The sequence below is a fragment of the Natator depressus genome, chromosome 14, assembly GCF_965152275.1.
Source record: "Natator depressus isolate rNatDep1 chromosome 14, rNatDep2.hap1, whole genome shotgun sequence".
Taxonomy (NCBI): domain Eukaryota; kingdom Metazoa; phylum Chordata; order Testudines; family Cheloniidae; genus Natator; species Natator depressus.
Window position 1 is genome coordinate 1175036 of NC_134247.1, and position 18906 is coordinate 1193941.

General features: G+C 47.4%; 1 protein-coding gene across 1 annotated transcript in view; it reads right to left on the reverse strand.

The window, feature by feature from the left end:
* Window positions 1-18906, reverse strand: part of DNAH17 (dynein axonemal heavy chain 17) — a 94769-nt gene that overhangs the window by 28163 nt on the left and 47700 nt on the right. The window contains exons 36-50 of the mRNA XM_074971476.1: window positions 16640-16777; window positions 15584-15716; window positions 15111-15238; window positions 14828-14976; window positions 14390-14672; window positions 10999-11172; window positions 8991-9198; window positions 8727-8892; window positions 7613-7715; window positions 7162-7309; window positions 5210-5301; window positions 4868-5029; window positions 3483-3647; window positions 3095-3286; window positions 921-1187 (exon numbers count right to left, since the gene is read on the reverse strand). Of these exons, the coding sequence (XP_074827577.1) occupies window positions 921-1187; window positions 3095-3286; window positions 3483-3647; window positions 4868-5029; window positions 5210-5301; window positions 7162-7309; window positions 7613-7715; window positions 8727-8892; window positions 8991-9198; window positions 10999-11172; window positions 14390-14672; window positions 14828-14976; window positions 15111-15238; window positions 15584-15716; window positions 16640-16777 (2508 nt within the window). The remainder of the gene's footprint in view (window positions 1-920; window positions 1188-3094; window positions 3287-3482; window positions 3648-4867; window positions 5030-5209; window positions 5302-7161; window positions 7310-7612; window positions 7716-8726; window positions 8893-8990; window positions 9199-10998; window positions 11173-14389; window positions 14673-14827; window positions 14977-15110; window positions 15239-15583; window positions 15717-16639; window positions 16778-18906) is intronic.

Consider the following 18906-nt stretch of genomic DNA (forward strand, 5'->3'; position numbering starts at 1 on the left):
TCTGTCTACATGAGGGTTTGGCACTGCTGCCCATCACCATAGTATCGGAGCTCTCTCTCATCTGGTGTGTGGGAGTCCCTGGTAAAGTCAGTGTGATCAGCCCCGTTACCACTCCTGCAGCCCCCGGCACAGGGGCATGTTGGGTGGGGAGGGGAGGATGGAGCATACTGATCTCCATCTATCCTCCACTGACTCACAGCTCCCGAGGCGAGGCAGAAAATCGGGGAGACTCAGCCCCTCTGCTGCACTGAGCGAGAACCATGTGCAGCGGGAGACCTGGTCCCACATGTATAACAGCCACTTGCAATAGAGAGATGCAGATTTGGACACGACAATGAAAATCGGCTCCTGGGAATGGAACATGACAGCATCAGGGCAGGAACACGTAAATGGCAGGTTGGTAGGGTGAATGAAAGCATTAACTCGGACTTCGCGCTCTACTATTGTGAAGAGTAGTAAACTACAGCACCCCACCAACAATTTATCCCCAAACAGCCTCTCCAGCTCCATGCCCAAACCACACCTTGGCGGTCTATGGCACTCACCTGCGGGACCAGATCTTTAAAACACCAGCTCCCACGTAGGCGCTTGAGGGGGAGCTGCTGGATACTGAACTCTTTGGAAGTCCATCCCTAGATGGCCAGCTACCCAGTGGGAGCGAGCCCAGAGTTTATTTACACACACAGTTCTGAGATGTGTAAATATTTAGATGGCAAAAATTGCACACTCACGAGCTTGGGGATATACATTTCGAGGCTGGGCTGGGGTTACTCTGAAAATGGGTTTCACTACAAGTTATCACAATATAACCCAAACAGGCAGATAGCAATGCCTGGGCACTGGTTCCAAAAAGATCTGCAGTTAAGACAAAGTCAGAAATGCTGGGAGCCCACGTACATGCTAAACAGACAGACGCCTACCTTTAACTGCCGTCTGACTTTGTCTATAAAGAATTTCCAGCAGTTTTCCCATGTATCTTGCATTCCAAGAGATTTCACTTGTGGCCTCATGGCACCAATAATATTTTCCACTTCATCATCCTGAAAAAGTCCTGGGATCTCTCCAGAGGCTAAGAGATCATTGATCAAAACCAGGAATTGCTCCTCAGCAACCTGTGAATCTGTCATTAGGAATACGGTGGGTGTATTCTTCACAGCCGCTTTGATATACTGAGAGGCCAGATCCAGCTAGTGCAAAAGACAGAAACCATTATGCCTCTGTCACCCAGAAACTTGTCTTATTTATCACATTATAATGATTAGTTCTCCTACAGTAAGCACCTTAGTCTAGGGTAGGGTGGGAACACCTCTTCCTAGCATAAGAAGATGACAAGATTGACTGAGCCAGGAGGCAATAAGGAGTCTCTTGTTCAGGGGAAAGCTAGGTTCTCACGCTTAAGAAGCCACAGCGTCACCTGGGGGCAATGGTGAGACTCAGCAGCTACAAACGTAGAGCTGGCACATACGCCCTTCTTGTGATCAGGACAGTCAAACTCAACAAGTCCAGAACTGCTCTGTCCGAAGACAGTGTGGGGGCAGGCAGAGTCTTGACTTGGCTGTAATTCTGGCTTTTCTTACACAGGAGGAAGGTGGATGAGCATCTCCTCTGCATAGCTGCTTTGAGAACTCACGGTAAAGCATGTTAATATCCTACACTGTTACACGTGTACAGAGAACACAGAGCCACGAGTAATCCCATGGTCACTAGATGCCATACTTGCTCTGCACAAACACATCTGAAACAACTTCTTAGAGTAGAGAACTCCCTGTTGCATGTGGGTTAAACACTCCTGTTTCTCGTACGTCTATTGCCAAAAGTAACTTGGAAGTGTGAGATGTGTCTGGCCCTACAAACTGCTCTGTGCACGTGCACAGGGTCTGGGGCCCTAGACTGCAGTGTGTGCCTACACAGGAACGAGCCACCAAAGGGTGTATGTTGGAGATAATGTAGCTATGGGACGCCCCAGTGTGAGACCAGCTGCAAGCCAAGTGCCTTCCGTCCCCAGAAAAGTGCCAGCTGGAGCAGCCCAAGCTGGAGTGCTGGCCTGGCTCATTGCTCCAGCAATACTGCTCTTCCACTGATATTGCCACTCTTTTGTTTGGTGCTGGAGGGCGAAGCAGTTATACACTAGCAGAAGCAGATCCAGTGGGCAGAGAAGCAAGAACAGCAGGGAGAAGGGTGCAGTGACATTTCCCCTACGGTTGCTAACACATTCCTTGTTTATCTTTTTTTCTACCTGGTTCTTTCCTTTATCTGTAAAGGTGCAATCTCCACTCTCTGTTTGGGCCCAATTCTCCCTTTCCTGACCCCGAAAGCCCACTTGCCCTCCCAGCAAAGCCTCTAGCTTAGCAGCCGCTATTGCAGACACTAGAGTAGGAATACTGCCTGCCTGCCCAGACCGGAGCAGCCCCACTGTGCTGTACTGAGATGGATGCTCTCTGGTTCTCCAACTTACAGCACATGCCTCTAGTTAACTGGCATCTACCGAAAGCAACCAGTTCAAGCCTTTCATCTGAAACATGTTGCTGCATCTTTGAGTGAAATCCAGAAATCAGCTGAGTGGAATGAGACCAGCATTGTGACCTCACCTCTTGCCCCTAGTATGCTACAATATTCCCCGTCTCATCTGCCCAGTGATCAGCTTCTCCTGCAGCCCCTCCATCCCTTTTTCCATGTGACCCCCTCCCCGTGCACAGTCCAGCCCCTGTGAGCTCATTGCACGGCCCTTGCCCTGTTTGTGTTTAAATCCCTCTTAAAAAGCCACCTCTGCTGTGCTGCTTACAGTGACCTGAGCAGACGTGTACAGAAATTCCCAATTGCTGTTCCCCTTCCCCAGTCTCTGTCTGTGGGTCTCCTCCAACATAAACACCTCAGGGCAGGGATTCCTTCCGGAGGCTCTGGGGAGTTCCTTGCCCAGAGTGGATGCCAGCCTAAATACCCAATAATAGAACATGAAGCCTTTACAAGCCTATTTTTGACCATCAGATCAAGGTGAGGTGCTTGCCTAGCAGGCTTTTAGCACCATTTATCATGTCCTCTTTTCGTGAGCAGATTGGATTTCCCTAGCAAAGGGTGAAGAGAAGCCAGTGCTAACCTTGAGGTCAGGAATTCCATATCCTTTCTTCAGTGTAATCTGAAATACATCCAGAGCACTAATATAGGCTGCTAGTCGGGAAAGACTTTGCTTTCCGCTCCCTCCTACTCCCACCAACAAGGCATTCCCTCGGGGAGACTCTAATATCCGGCTAATTCTGCAAATGTGGGACACAGCATCTTCAAACAGCACCTGAGCAGAGCAGACAGGAGAGGCTTTTGCTAGTCTGAACACAATAAGAGCTTGCAGTGAACTCCACTATTTCCAAATGAAAAGCATATGAAACAGAGCGCACAGGTGTAAAAAAGTCAGATTTCACCCCAAAATGCTAGGAGAAATCTCTTGCCCTAGCATTTCACTCTTACTGCCAGTTCACACTGATTCTCACCAAATTCATCACGGCATTGACCTCATTGTACGTCTCCAGGGCTTCCACCAGCAGCTTGTTCAGATACCTGGAGTCTGACACAGGGAGGTACTTGGGTTCTCCAATTCCCTGGGCAAAGTGACAGTAAATGTTGGGCTTCGCAAATAGCAGATTCTCACCAAGTTCCTAGAGAGAAACACAGATGACAAAGGTATTCCACAGGGACTGGCCGCCCTCACTTTCCACTAGTGTGCCCCCAGACTGACTGTATCTCCTACCCAAACTCTGCAGTCCTTTCACAAGCACAAGGGCTGGGTGTGGGAAAATGTAAAACCTGAGCCCACCAGCCAGGGGATAGTTTTACTCCACAGCATAATGTTTCAGTACATCTAAGAAATACCCTGTTTCTAGGGTAGGGACTCAATCTTGCAGCAGACTACACAGACACTGGGGTGCACCTATGCACAGAGCCCCATTGAAGTCAATGAGGCTCTTATGTGAGCACAGGGGTGTCCTTGCACACACTCAATTGCAGGATCAGGCCCTCCACCCCAATGCTGAATGACCACATATGCTCTCACAGCCCATCATTACTTCTGCCACTAACTCTCAACTCTCCCTCTCCTCCTGGCCTCTCAGTCCCACTTATCGTCCTGGATAACCAGCCACAAGTTTCAACAGGAACATGGTGAGACCCCAAGCGCTTCCCTCCCTCTCTTCTCCAGCACTGCTGAGGATTCCTCCATCTTGATCACTATCCAGGCTGTCACCTCCAGCTCCTTGCCGGGCCGCAACCCGCCATCTGCCTGAGGCTATGTCCTATCATCTCATCTTTGTCTCCCATGCCCTCCAGCCCTGAACTGGACATATACTGTGGTCAAGAAAAACAACGGCCAGGTAGTCTTAAGCAGCACCTACCAAACCTGCCGTTCTGGAAATGAAAATGACATACAATCCATGCACAGGCCAGCAAGTGCTGAAAGCCCATTTGCAAAGGTCGATTTTCATAATTCATGTGACAAGAGATAGGTTTGGAATATACACATTGAAATAATCTCTGGAAGAGTATGGCTTTAACTGTCATGAGAACCCACCCACAGAGAGTGGTTACTATCTGGTAGCTATGCTTACCGTGAACTGTACAGCTTGCACCTTATGAAATGTTTGAGATGCACTCTAATTCCCATCCTGAAGATCAGATTATGGGTCACCGCCAAAGGCAATATGTATGAGCCATAAATTATATATCGGTAAGTGGGTCTAAACTGCTACTAATTTACACTCCAAGCAGCTTAAAGGTAAAAGTTAAATGATTTAAACATCATCGCTGAACCCAGCTCTGTCACCATCACAGATTCAGCATCCCTTAAATATAAAAGCTGTTAGTGTTTCAAAACATGGCTTACGTCAAAGTATTTTTTACAGGTGGCTGCTAGAACTCTTCCAAAGCTTTCTTTATCTTTCTCGTCAACGAGTTTATCTCCATACACTCTCTCAGCTTCGTGTAGCCAGAGCCGGACTAGGTCAATAGGAGTTTTAAGGCATTCAACAGTGGAGAACAACAGTCCCTGCCAAACATACAAATCTGTCAGTCTTAGTTTCTTGATTGCTGCCCAAAATGGAAGAGCCAGCTCTGGAGACAGCTAACAGCAAAAGACAGCAGGGGCATGATACATGTGAAAGTGGTAGAGAGAGAGAAAACAGACATAAATTAAAATGAAATAACTGAAATATAAAATACACTCTACCTGAAATATGTTAGAGAGATCCCGGAGGTTGAAGAGGTAGTGAAATTTGATGGCCGTAGGCAGAAATGATGATGTAATTTTCTGATGTAAGGCTGTTTATGGGAAAACACACTATCTGAGAGCAGCCGGATACCAAAAGAGTACAAATTTTAAAGTATGGAATTATTTTTCTTCAAACATGGCTCAAGTTTATCAAATAAACCAAAATTGAAATTTTAGCGTCATCATTTTTCAGTGAATTTACTGTGCAATTTCAATGCAAAGATGAAAGAACTGGATTTTTTTCCACACTCACTCAAAACCCTTAACAACAGAATCAATTCTGCTGAAACTTTAAAACAGAATCATCTTTTCATTGAGACCACGCTTGGACCATTTCACCCCAAAAAGAATTTATTCTTCAGGTTGTGAGACACAAAATAGGAAGGTGGAGAGGAAGCTGAAACTTGACCTGAATTAAAGCCACTGCAAAAACACACAGAACCTAACCACCACAAACATGGAACAACAATGCAATAAGAGGTTTCTTGAAACCAGTATATGTGTTAAAGAACCTAGACAGAATTATAATTAAACCAGATCATTTTCATAAGAGTATTGTATCATTCACGGTACTGTCAGGGGAGCTTTAAAAATGTGTGTAATACAAAGGAATACTGTGAATAGTGATTCACTCACAGGTTTCATACAGTGTATAGTAAGTTTATTTAAAATGGGAGTGGGGTCTATAGTTTCACAGACCATTTACTTTACAAACTTTGTTTTACAGCTACTCATCCTGATGCCAGTAAAAATAGTGTATTGTATACAGCAGCAGCATGAACAAGATTTTCCCAAATTTGGGTCTCTACAGATAAGCACTAAATCCATATTTAAGCACCTAATAAGAGGCCTCGTTTCCAAGGTGCTGAGCAACCGAAGATCCTACTGACACCCATGAAGCTGCAGGTGCTGCCAGTGGCATAGACAGGGATCTGTGTGTGCAACATTAGACACCCAGTGTTAAAAATATATGCACACAGGAAGAGAAATAGGGCAATAGAGCCCCAGGTTAAAACCTGGATGCTGTAATGAGCTGGGGCTGGGTTTCTGCTCCCCAGACCATGAAGCAGCAGCCTGCGGTTGTCCCATAAGTACTGTGCACAGAGAGGAATCCTGGTCCATTCTGGTCTATCCAGGTTCTTATCCCGTCCTCCTCGCCATAGCATCTGAGCTCTTCCTAGAGGCACGTTAAGCAACGAGACTGACACTTGTCATGTGCAATCAGTGGTCATGGGATACATGGAGTTGTCGATTCCTAGTCCACCTCCAGACTGCCTCCTGCAAACCCCATCCATGGGACAGAGCAGCACTCCCCACTGCACAGGGCGCTGCAGTGCTCCGCACTGCACACCTCCCCATAACCTGCCTCCCACGAGCATGGTGCAAGCCCAGTGGCTCAGCTACATCCCAAGCTGTCTGACTCTGAGGAAGCGGGGCCAAAGTCCCCTCTCCAATCCACAGTGCAGCTCTCTGCTGCCCACTCCCAAGGCACTGGTGTCAATGAGCACATGCAGAAGAGAACTGCAGCACAGGTGGGTGGAAAAATCTTGCTGCGGGCCAAACATGCGTTCTCGCTCTAAACATTTCAGTGTGGGATTTTCAAAAGTGCTCAGCATTGGCCCAACTCTGCTTCCTTTAAGTCAATGGTAAAACTTCCATTGGCTTTCGTGGGAACAGAGATGCGGCGATGCCTCGTGCTTTGAAATTCTCACCCTTCCACCTGTGCAGAGGCATAGTCAATGTCCTGTACAGTTTCAAGGAGCTGCACGGGGTGGCTATTTGACATCTCTTTCCGACACAGTGTGCACTTTACAAACACTGGTACAACAGGTACAATAGATATTGGTGAAAAAAATATCTGCCCTATATAATGCTGCCTTTCTAAACATTAACGTGTCCTTGCTGCTTACCCAGCACTCCCGCGATGAGTGGTGACAGGATCTTCTGAATGGAAACCGGAATGTTATGGATCGTTAAGTGCTGTGCAAGGATGGTGCTGTAAATGGTCACAAGTGCTTCTTGGCCAGGAAAACTCACAGCAAACACACAGAAGTGTCGCTAAAACAAAGCAATTTAAAAGCAAACGTGTCAGGAGAGGGTGTGACTTCCGTCAAAACCCCCATGTTTCCACCTGCCAGGCCACGCATTGCCTGGAAACGAATCCACCACAGCAAGTGAGATGGTGGATGTCAGACACAGACACCACAAACTAGACACTCCAGCCTTCCATTAGTGTCAAAGGACCCATAAAAGGGGAGAGGAGGTAAAATCTAAAGAGAGCCAAACTGCTGGCAAAGTGGATGGCTACCACTGAGACCGAAGCTAACAAAAGCCCAACCCAATTGTTTCTCCATTGCATACCTGAAGTCTGGAGTCAATCGTAAAGGATCCAGATGTTGGATTCATGCAGGCTACATACTGACAGTTGTGAACGTCCTTTAATGTCAGCTTGTTTCTGTCATACCTAAACAACAGGGGAAGGAGAAGGACGTGTACGTGCCTGTATTCTGTGAAGAGAAAAGGAGCTGTCCCTCCTGTAGCATGAACCTTGCTCCAAACAACTTTCACACACACTGATCTCTCCCAGACGCCTGTACGGAGAAGATCCAGGGGAGATGATCATCTGCCCACAGTGTCCTCTCTTGGCAGAGCACAACATCTATTGCATAGGAAAAGACATTTTTTGCTGTCCAGAAAATAGTTACAACTCAGGGCAGGTCTACGCTTAAAACACTGCAGCGGCACTGCTGCAGCACTTCAGTGAAGACACTGTAGGCCAGTGGGAGAGCTTCTTCCGTCAGCATAGTTAATCCACCTCTGTGAGAGGTGGAAGCGATGTCAATGGGAGAAGCTCTCCTGTCAACGTAGTATTGTCTACACCAGGGGTTAGGTCGTTATAACTGCATCACTCGGGGTTGGATTTTTCACATCCCTGAGCAATGTGGTTGTACCGATATCAGTTTATAGCGTAGACCTGGCCTAAGAATAAAAGCAGGAAAGGCCAGTGAGATGGACCCACTGCTCCAATGCCACTGGGCAGCATTTCTAGCAGCAGGTCTCACACTAGGCTCGCTACTGGCAATTCTGGACTGTCCTGGTCTCCAGAGATCTCGTGATCCAGAACTGCTATGTTATGGGTCATTCTCTTTGTGTATTTATAATGTGCTGACCTAGGACTCAGAAGCCACAGTGCCAATTCCGTGCTCTGCCACAGACTGCCTGTGTGATCTTGGCCAACTCCCTCAGTCCCTCTGTGCCTCCATTCCCATCTGTACAATGGGGATAATAGCACTGCTCTGCCACACCTTGTGAGGATAACTACGCCAAAGATGATCAGGCATTCAGATACTCTGATGATGGGGCCAGATACACTCCTTAGACAGACACACAGACCCCATCACCACAGTAGCATAATCTGAGCAAGAGTAATTCAACACATGGATGAAACAACTGAAGAGTTTAGCTATACAATTACCAGTGCCCATGGTCCATATGCTGCCTGATCAGTGTATGAGGAGCTACTGTGCCATATTTGTCCACTTCAGGCATATTCATATCATCTATGAAGTAAATAAGCTTCTTTGTGCCTGGAGGACCAAAGTTTCTCCCGGATTTCTTCTCCAAGGGCTTCTCAAGAATAGCTGCAGGACGACAGCAACACCAATCCAATGACTTGTGCAGTCATCACTTCCCGGTAAGACGAGCCTGTTTTCAGGCTGTTTCCGGCTAAGCACCTTACCCTGCAGCATGGCCGAGGTCGTGTAGAAGTTAAAGGGGACAGCCTGCAACAGGTAGTCATCAGTGTTCAGAGACTGCAGTTTGTCCACCATCATGACCGACTTCCCTGTACCTGCATTCCCCACTAACATCACAGGCCATTTCTTTGCCACTAGCAAATCCATAAAATAGCGAATTCGGATGGTTTCTGTCGTATGGACCACAGAAGCCTGTTGAAAAGTCATCAATGAAATAAATTATTTTAATCAAGTTTAGCCAAACTGGGTTTGATGATAGATTCTGTCTTAAAGTGAGATGTTGAAATCCTTGAGCGTGAACATCTCAGGAGCTGGATTATTCTAAAGGTTCTACAGTTACAATTGGGGCTTGCGGTTACAGAATTGGACAGGCTTCAAATAAGGTTTCCTAAAAACCCAACCCTTGTCTCACAGCTCTGCAGTCAGTGAATGCACTGACAGGCTCTCTCCCTTTATTTGGGTTTTTCAACATGTACAAAGCCAGAGCACAGTTTGTGAAAACGTACAAAAGAACCAGGAGCATCTTCTAACACTGCACATTGCATCCAGGTGATAAACAATTACAACAACTCTTTCCTCAGAGTCTAAGACAGCCATTGGCATTGGAGCACTTAAGGCTTCACCTTGCAGGAAGCAGCCCAGGGGACATCAGTAGAGCAGCTCACACGAGTGTGGGCTGTCAGATCAGGCCCTAGATTTCTGAGGCTGAGGTAAACCCAGGACAAGCAGCAAATGCTCCCAGAAATAGGACGTTAATGGCCATTTTTGCTCCAGCCTCAAAGCAAACCAGTGCAGAGGAGCTGCTTCCTCCGCAGAAGGAGCAGATTTCCAAGGCAAGACTGCTCACAGCAGGCACCGTGAATACGTGCAACACATGCTCCTAGAACATCACCTTACCCACAAATACTGACTCTCCAGGAAACCCAGAAGTCAGTACGTAACAGTTGCAATGCTTGTGCCAGTAACTGTCTTAACCAGGCCAAAGACAGCCGGGGCGCTGCTGTTTTTCCTTCTCAGTATGCCTGTTAAAATGTGTAGTCTTCTGGACCTTGCTATGCTCCCACAGCATGCCAGCTGGACATGCATTATGCTCAGCTTCTTGTCCCAGTGCTCACAGAACCATGGGCAGGGTTGCTGTGCTTGTGATCTATTTGGGCTGTGCTCCGTAGACTTCTCACTGACCTTAAGTGCAAGCTGCAGCGTGCGACTCAGACACAGCAAAGGCTGGTTTGTGCGTACAGGGTAAGGTACTTACCTGGTGCCTAGGCTCAGAATCGGGACGCTCCACTCCCGCTATTTCAATTCGTTAATTAACCCTTTCTGTGCACCAAGTGCAGCATGCATTGCCCCTAATTGCCATCTGACTTTTTTTCATTTCCTGAGGGTTAATAGCCTGGAGCCAATATGCACGTGGGAGATGCTCAAGGCTCCCTCCTGTTTGGGCATTCATAATTCCCATATGTTCCCTACCAGCTTTTCTGCCCCATGTCTGGAAACAGGTGTCTAAAGACAGGATTGAGAGCACAAAACACACCACAGTGAGGGACACCTGAGAGGTGTATGAAATAAACAATAGCCATAGGACTTGCCCGGTCTAGTCAGAGTATGGGCCTGTTTAGATCAGCAGCCTGCCTTTCTGTGGCAGTGGACTAGACCAGATACTTTAAGGAAACCAGTCCGCGCCCACAATGCACCTAGCCAACACTATCCGTAGGGAAACAACGTTTTCCAGACACTGTACATCATCATCTTGCATCCTAAATATCAGACTGAACTACCTACATCACTGGCTTAACTTGCATAGCCACAGAAGTTTAGTAATGGAAATAAAATAACCCATTTGTATGCCATGCTGTTCTTGTACCTTATTGCAATATTGTATGCAAGATCTTGCATAATTTGGCAAGACGTCCTTTACTCCAGTGTGGAAGGGGGCAATAAATTAGTAAGTAAAGTAACAAGAAAGAATCAAGGATCATTTTTGGGAATTACCTGTAAAGGAATGTCTGGGTCCAGCTCAAATGTTGGCACTTTATCATTCCAAAGCATGAATTTCTTACTTTCTGGATCTATGTAATAGTCAAAAATAGTCCCTTGAGATGGAAACTTGATGGTTTTAAATTCATTCACCCACCATTTACTGAACTCTACACGATAGTCCACAAGCTGAGGAGGAGAAAAACAAGCTCATTATACAGTTTCTAATGCCTTTGTGGGACATGTTCAGTTAGTCACTCTGGCCCGCAGCTTTGCAACACAGGCTATTTGGAGCGGAGACGGATTCCGCATGCTTCGGTGGCTGGCTTTGAAACAGCTTCGTGGAGTGCTTTAGAGTAAAGCACAAAAGTCTAGCATGCCTGCCCCTGCAGGAGCCAGACACAAACATCTTTACTCAGCCAAAGCCCCGGGTAAAGTAATCTCCCCTCAGCCAATTCCAAAGAGGAAGATGAAAAACACTGTCTCCCTCTCAGCTCCAGCCCTGGCCTTCAAGATCCTGCCTCAGCCCCCTGCTCTCCAGAGTGTGTCCTCGTGCTGCATAGTGAGTCGAGGGAATTAAATAATTCTCCCCAGCTGGCTGAATCCTGCTCCTCTGCCAATTCTTGCTCTCAGGCCAGGCAACTGGTTTACAAGATTCATTTTCAGAGTATGATCACACTTAACTTCTCCCCCTCCTGCAGTATAGCATCTTGGGGCCTTTCATAACAGGATCATGCACGATATACTGTACAGAACAAGTTCATTAAAAGATTGTTATACAGAGGACTGGGATCAACTGTTTGCCATGTCCACCCAGAATAGAACAAGGACTCAACATAGTTGCAGCAAGGGCCATTCAGGTTAGCTATCAGGAAACACTTTCTAACTCTCAGGGTAGTTAAGGTCTGGAACAGACTCCCAAGGGAGGCTGTGGAATGTCCCTCACTGGAGGTTTTTAAGAACATGTTGGACAAACCCGTCAGGCAGAGGCGCCGACTCTGTGGGTGCTCTGGGGCTGGAGCACCCATGGGGAAAAATTGGTGGGTGCTCTGCACCCACCGGCAGCTCCCTGACCTGCCTTCCCACCCCAGCACACCTCCGCTTCTGCTCTGCCTTCTCCCCTGACCACGCTGCCACATCCTGCTTCTCCCCCCTCCCTCCCCGCGCCGCGAAACTCCTGTTTCGTGCGGCAAGCGCTGGGAGGGAGGGGGGAGGAGGAGGAACGCAGCGCGCTCGGGGAAGAGGCGGGGCCGGGGCGGGGATTTGGGGAGGGGTCCAATGGGGTGGGGAGGGGGCGGAGTTGGGGGGCACGAGCACTCACCGGCTCCAAGGAAAGCTGGCGCCTGTGCTCTCAGGGATGTCTAGGTTGACTTGGTGAGGGGCTGGACTAGATGACCTCCTGAGGCCCCTTCCAGCTGGACATTTCTATCGTTCCCCTTGTGTATTTGCCAAAGAGCCTGTCACAGTTCCCAAAGACTTCCTTGGATTTGGGCTTAGACACTAAAACATGCACATGTAGATTTACTGACACTTACTATGTTCACCCCTTGATCTCAAAGTGCTTTACAGACCAGTGTAAATACGATTATCCCCATTGCATTCACAGGGTCATCAAGCATAGGCATTGATTGTTACTTGCCCAAGGTCATGCAGCAAACAAAGGGCAGATTCTGGGACAGAATCCATGTCTTCGGACACCCAGCTCTGTGCTCAGCCCTCCAGCCCAGAGCCAGCCTGGTACTAGTGTTTCTGTTGCATGGAGGGGTCTTCCGGCCCCTTTCAGCCCAAGCTGCCACCCCTGCTACACACAGCAGTCTCTATGCAGTCTTTGGATGAAGATGGTTACACGGGAAGCCTGAGAGAGCAAATGTGAGCTGTGTGCTCAAAGGATCTCCCTCCCTAGGGAATTCCCAGGAAGTATCCTTTTCAGGAGAGACCTAAGCCCTTTCTATTACATTATTTTCTGATCAAATTCTCAATTTTTGCATTCACAAAGCGGTGAAACACCAAGGGGAAAACACCAAAAATGTTGCTACTTGGGCTCCTGCTATAAAGTTTGTGATTCTGATCTAGCAGCAGCTAAGCCACTGGCTGTGTTACCCTTTAAAGCATCTGTGGCCCTGAACGCACAAACACATAGACATGTGCTTAACTTTAACTACTGACTTCAGCGAGAACATGCATGGGCTTAAAATTAAGTATGTGCCCTGTGATGGGTTCGGTCACAGAGACCCCCTTGGGACTGTCACCTGATGTACTGGAATTATCTCTGAGCCCATTTTCCCTGCCAGCTTGAGTCTCCAGAACCCTGCCTTGTTGAGTCAGACACGCCACCCTGCTGCAACACAGACCCAGGTCTGGTCCACGACCCCAAAGCTGCAGACTTAACTGAAGACAGCTCAGCAGGTATTTCTGTCTCCAGCACCCAGACACCCAGCTCCGAATGGGATCCAAACCCCAAATAAATCCGTTTTACTTTGTATAAAGCTTATACAGAGTAAACTCATAGATTGTCCGCCCTCTGTAACACTGATAGAGAGATATGCACAGCTGTTTGCTCCCCCAGGTATTAATCACTTACTGTGGGTTAATTAATAAACAAAAGTGATTTTATTAAGTATAAAAAGTAGGATTTAAGTGTTTCCAAGTAATAACAGACAGAACAAAGTAAGTTACCAAGCAAAATAAAACAAAACACGCAAGTCTAAGCCTAATACATTAAGAAACTGAATACAGGTAAATCTCAGACACCGTTTAAAGTGAGAGAGCCCCCAGGCTACTGGGTCCATCCTGCCGCACACACACCCCACTCTTTGTAGCTAAGGGAACTCCCGCCAGTCAGAACCAAAGCCTGGAATGGACTCGTGTGACCTAGCTGCTGTAAAAGACTGGCACAGATCTCGGAATGGATTCCCCATAAACACTATGGCAACCAACGCTGCTCTTGTGTTCAGAACATAGGAACTGCCAGACTGGATCAGAGCCACGGTCCATCTAGGCCAGTGTCCTCTCAGTCTTTAATAGTGGCTAGAACCAGATGCTTCAGCAGAAGGTGAAAGAACCCCCATTTCATTGTAACTATGAACTAATTTCCCTTTGTTCTTTTTATTTTCTGTGACTCAGAAATCAAAAATCATTTAAAAATACAAACTGCTTTTTTTCCCCCCCAGTCACAAACCCCAGAAATCTCATTTCATTTCCTCAACATTTTCCAGACAAATTGTACATTAGGCTTAGACTAAGCATGAGATATTTCAGAACCAAATAAAATAAAAAAATAAAACAGGAGATTGAGTGGCATTAACTCTGGGGTCAACACTTCAGCCTGTTCAAGCAAAGAGATCTAAAAAGAGAATTTTGTTACCATTCAAGTTGAACTGGCCTGATATTACAAGCTGTCACTAACCTGGTCTTGAAACATTGCTCCTCCAAATGCCCAGAAACACGCAAAGACAAAGTACAGTTCATATAGCTCTTTTGAGGAGTCTGGAGGCGTGTTAGTTGGAGTCAGGAGACATTCTAGCAGATACAGTATGGTTTGTATGATAGTAATTTCAGGGACTGGGGTAATCTTCTTGAACCCAAACCTCAGTTTATCTAGACATGTAGGCAGGTATTTATCAAACAGAATCATTAAGTTGGCTTTTTCAGACTGTACATTTCGCTTCTCAATCCAGCTGCTTACCACACTACAAAATAATGGACACATTTCACATTTCAACATATGGCAATAAGTAAATATAACAGTAATAAGCCTTTTCCTGCTGTGCTATGGAAAAACGTACGACACTTTGAAATGCATGGCATTCACACTTCAAAGAGGGGAATGTGAAACAAAACTCACGGGTTCCAGCCCAGATCTGCAGGGTTGATATAGAGAATTCCAGCCCTGGATACTGTTGCTGGCGTTGCTGTCCTCAGGTGACTGATCTCAAAGAGGAGTCTCATGGTGGGATTTAGTGGGATTCGCTCATTGCTCGCTAAGGTGAGCACCTAAGAGGAAGGCAACCAGACAGAAAAAAATACTTCGTTCCGCAGGAGCAGAAATACACATGAGCTGGTTAATTTAAATTAATCCTCAAGTGAAGTTCTCTGATTTTTAACTCCAACAGCATCTCAGTACTGACCTTATTATCATCCATGACAGTATTCAGAGATTCAATCCACATGGGATCTATATCTCCATCAAGAATGATCCATTTGGGACCAAGGTGAGTGATATTAGCCAGGTCTCGCATCGTTGTAGAAAACAGACCTGCCCAACACAAACAGTGTCTTTGCTTGGTTTTCTTTCTTGTACTTGGTTTCTTCATTTAAACTAAATTGCTCAGAAGGAGGTGGTCAAGAAACAGCCACAATATTTCCTCAATAAACCTGCCAGCCTTGCTAAAAAATTTCCCCTCTAATTCTATGGAGAAGCCAAAGAAAAGATCTGCCCATTTCTACAGTCATTTTTAACAGAAGGTTTATGTATTGTTATGAATGAACTGCTTGCTGAGGTTTTTTAAATGCCACCATTTTCATTCAGTATAATTTACAGTAAATGCAGCTACTTACACACTATTAGGGCGCATTGATTGGAAGACGGTTGGTTTCTTACCATCTTTCCATTCTCTAGTAGCTGGATGAATAACTCCAAATAGCTCATCACAGGTTACAGCTTTAGGGTCAAGGTCCACAGCAACAGGCCTTTTTTTCATGGTTTGGTAAGTCTTATTCAGGGATTTCAGTACCTGCAGGGTAAGATGGATGTGCTCATACAGGATGGAGGTTCTCAAAAGAAGGCATCTACATTCTCTGACATGCTCTTTCGGGATGAAGCAATGAAAGCCGCAGAAGAGAGTGGTAGTCTTTCCCCTTATCTTTTAGCCTTTGGCCCTATGTCACAAATGGAGGCCCTGGAAACACCGAAGATGTCTGAGCCACGACACTGGAATCACTTCATGCCCCTCCAAATGGCTGAAAGCCAGTGAACAGCAGCAGCTGGACCTACTGCTGAACAAGATCATCGATGTTTCCTTCAGAGCAAGCAATCTCCCACCCTAGAGCACATTGCACTCTCTTCACTCTGGAACGAACTGGCTCTCAGAAGTGAAAATGCCAGCTCCACTCTTTTAATGAAGAACTGAAATGCAGTTTCCTGAATGATCAGCAATCTCCCCTTGCCGACATCCCTTCACTCTTAGCCTCCCCTGCTAACAGGCCGGGCATGTACTTTCCTCTTTAAAGGCCTCATTCAAAACCCAGTGAAATCAGGGGAAAGACGCCGATTGACGTAGTTGGTTTGGATCCCCAGGTGCCACGGGAGGAACATGAATTTCCTGCCCAGGTGTAATGCACTGGCCATGTGGTTGTGATCATGGCTCCCACTACTTCTACCAGCAGCACAGACCTGGTGCCCACAGGGAAGGAGGAGGCTGTGTCGAAGTGGCACTTCCTTTACCATTACACTTTGCTTTTTGAAATGTCATAATTAGGCTTGCTCGTAGTTCCAAGGTTTTGCCTGCTCATGGTCAGCATTAGACATCTGAGGGGGGAGGAGTGTGGAAACGAGGGAATGTATTTTAATTGGAGAAGGGCTCACTAGCTCCAAGAGTTTGGAAAATGCTGCTGCAAGAAATCTCTGTCCATTTAGTCTGCCCCCCCCACCCCGTACCTGGGACTTGCCACTGCCTGCATTGCCGATGACAAACACCGAGTGTCTCACTTGGAGCAGCTCCTCCAGCTGCACCACCTTCAGCACAAAGCTCTCTTCTGCCTGCAGCTTGAGCTCGAGGATGGACTGCTTAATAATCTGTGGAGTTCAGAAAAGATGTGAGAGCTTGTCCTGGGCCACTGCACAGAACACAGCGTCACTGCGCAGACTGCAGCTACCATGCCCTTGAGAAGAACCAGCGAGAGACTCCAGCTGGTCGGAGCAGCTGCAGAAGCAGCCAAAGCAGGGACCACTGGACACCCAGAGGACTTTCGACAGGGCTTGCTCTGCCCTTTGCTGATTGGCAGTGTGCTTCAATTCTCCCACTTTGCTACTTGTGAGCTCAACTGTGGAAAATATGAGTGACCGTTCAAACCGTGCCACAGTAACTGACAACACACACTGTTGGGAAAAGGGAGACAGACAGACAGACTGAACTAATCCAAACCAAAAGGCCTCCTACTATAACTCGAGGATTGTGTTAAGAGCATGCCTGGTGAACAAGAGAAGGGTGTGACTGGAAATCAGTGAACCAAAATTGGTGTGTCAGAGATTGGGCCTAATTGATGGACAATAATGGAAGGACAGGCTATTCCACTCGTCTCTCCCTTTTGGGGGAGTCTTTGGGGGACAAGCTGGCCATCACAATGTTGGCTGAAAGAAGGAAAGGAATGACATTCCCCACCATGGCTGCCACCCCCACCATCTTCTGGGATCCAGCAGGACACCATTTTGTGTGTCGTCCTAATTCTGAGAGATGTCCTGACTAGCCTGGGCCAAGAGAGGGACCCAGATATGCCCCCCCCTCCCCCGGCTCTGGCTGAATCACAACCACCACCTGGGATATGAGACTTTGTCCTGCCCCCACCCCAGCCACTGCTCCCCACTCCCCATGTGACCTTTCCCTTCCCCAAGTTATTTTTTCCCTTCTCTATCCCTCTCCTTTTGCCTTCTGCTTAGCTGGCCAAGACTATATTTTGCAACACTTTTGTCAGCCTGTGACCAGAAAGAGGCAGCTAAAGGCAGTGCCCTAACTAGCCCAATGTTAGTTCAAGTTCACTAAGTGTGTCAGAGTGGCTGATAAGAGCATGTGCCATCCATGTGTTTTTCCAGCAGTGAGGCTGCAAGTGGGAATCAACACCAGAGACAGATGCTGCATTTTCTCCCTTGCTGTTCATTACTCCCCCATCTTGTGTGTGTTTGTCTTCTAGGAAATGGGGTCAGACTTCAGCAAGAACAGCAGCTCCAGCCCATCTCAGCTAACTCTTCCCCTCTTCCCAAAAAAGGACGGTTATTGCTGTCAAACAAGGGGAGAGGGTTCTTTCTAAAGACTCTCTGTAGCTAGAGGGAGAGGGAAAAAGGGGTGTTGTTAAAATGAAAGCCTTAGTTAATACTTGACATTTCAAATGCTTTAGCCTTCCCCCGCCCCCTTCTTTTCTGTATCTAAAATAAAAGGCTACGAACGTTCAGTGGCCTGTTTGCCATGGTGCTGAGCTGGCTGTGGTCTGCGTACCAAACCCTCTGTAATGCTGGACAACGATAGGGTCAGGTGAACACTTCTGACTATTTGGGCCCACTGATTCCATCTAAATGAATACAAGAGGCCCCACTCTTGGTTGGCTCTTAGGCACTACCCACTACTCCGCTAAGGCCAGCCAGGGATCTGTACTGCACAAGGGGTCTCCGTTCCGGTTTTGAGACGGTCCCTGCTCTCCAGAACGGTGGGCTGAGGGAGCACCGCACAAGCAGCATACTCGGTGCGGGAGTCAGACACGCCACACGTCGTTCGGAGATTATCCCTTCTGTCTGGCCCTCAGTAAAGAACTTGAAAGAGTCACTTCAAGCTCTTCTTGGCCAGGGTCCCCATGACACAAAGCCTTTGAGGGTGGTGAGGTGCAAGTGAAAGGGGGGGTATCACAGAGTGACATTGGCCGTTTGAGAGAGAGCAAGGCCTGTGACTCACCAGCTCACTGCAGCTGGGTTTAAAAGAAGGTACCTGAGCCATATAAATGGGGGACAGCCTGGGCACAGGAGGGGAGAGTCAGTGCGGAAAGGGGCCGGTGACAGCTGTCTGGGAGAGAGAGAGACTGAAGGCCCTCCCTGGGAAGATGGAGGAGCTGTCTAGGAGGCCAGCACAGGGGCAAGTTTGCTCACTATCCTGTTCTAGAGAGCAAGTGCCATAAGGCTGAAAATGGCAGAGGGCTAGGAAGCCAGTGGAAGGGCGAGCC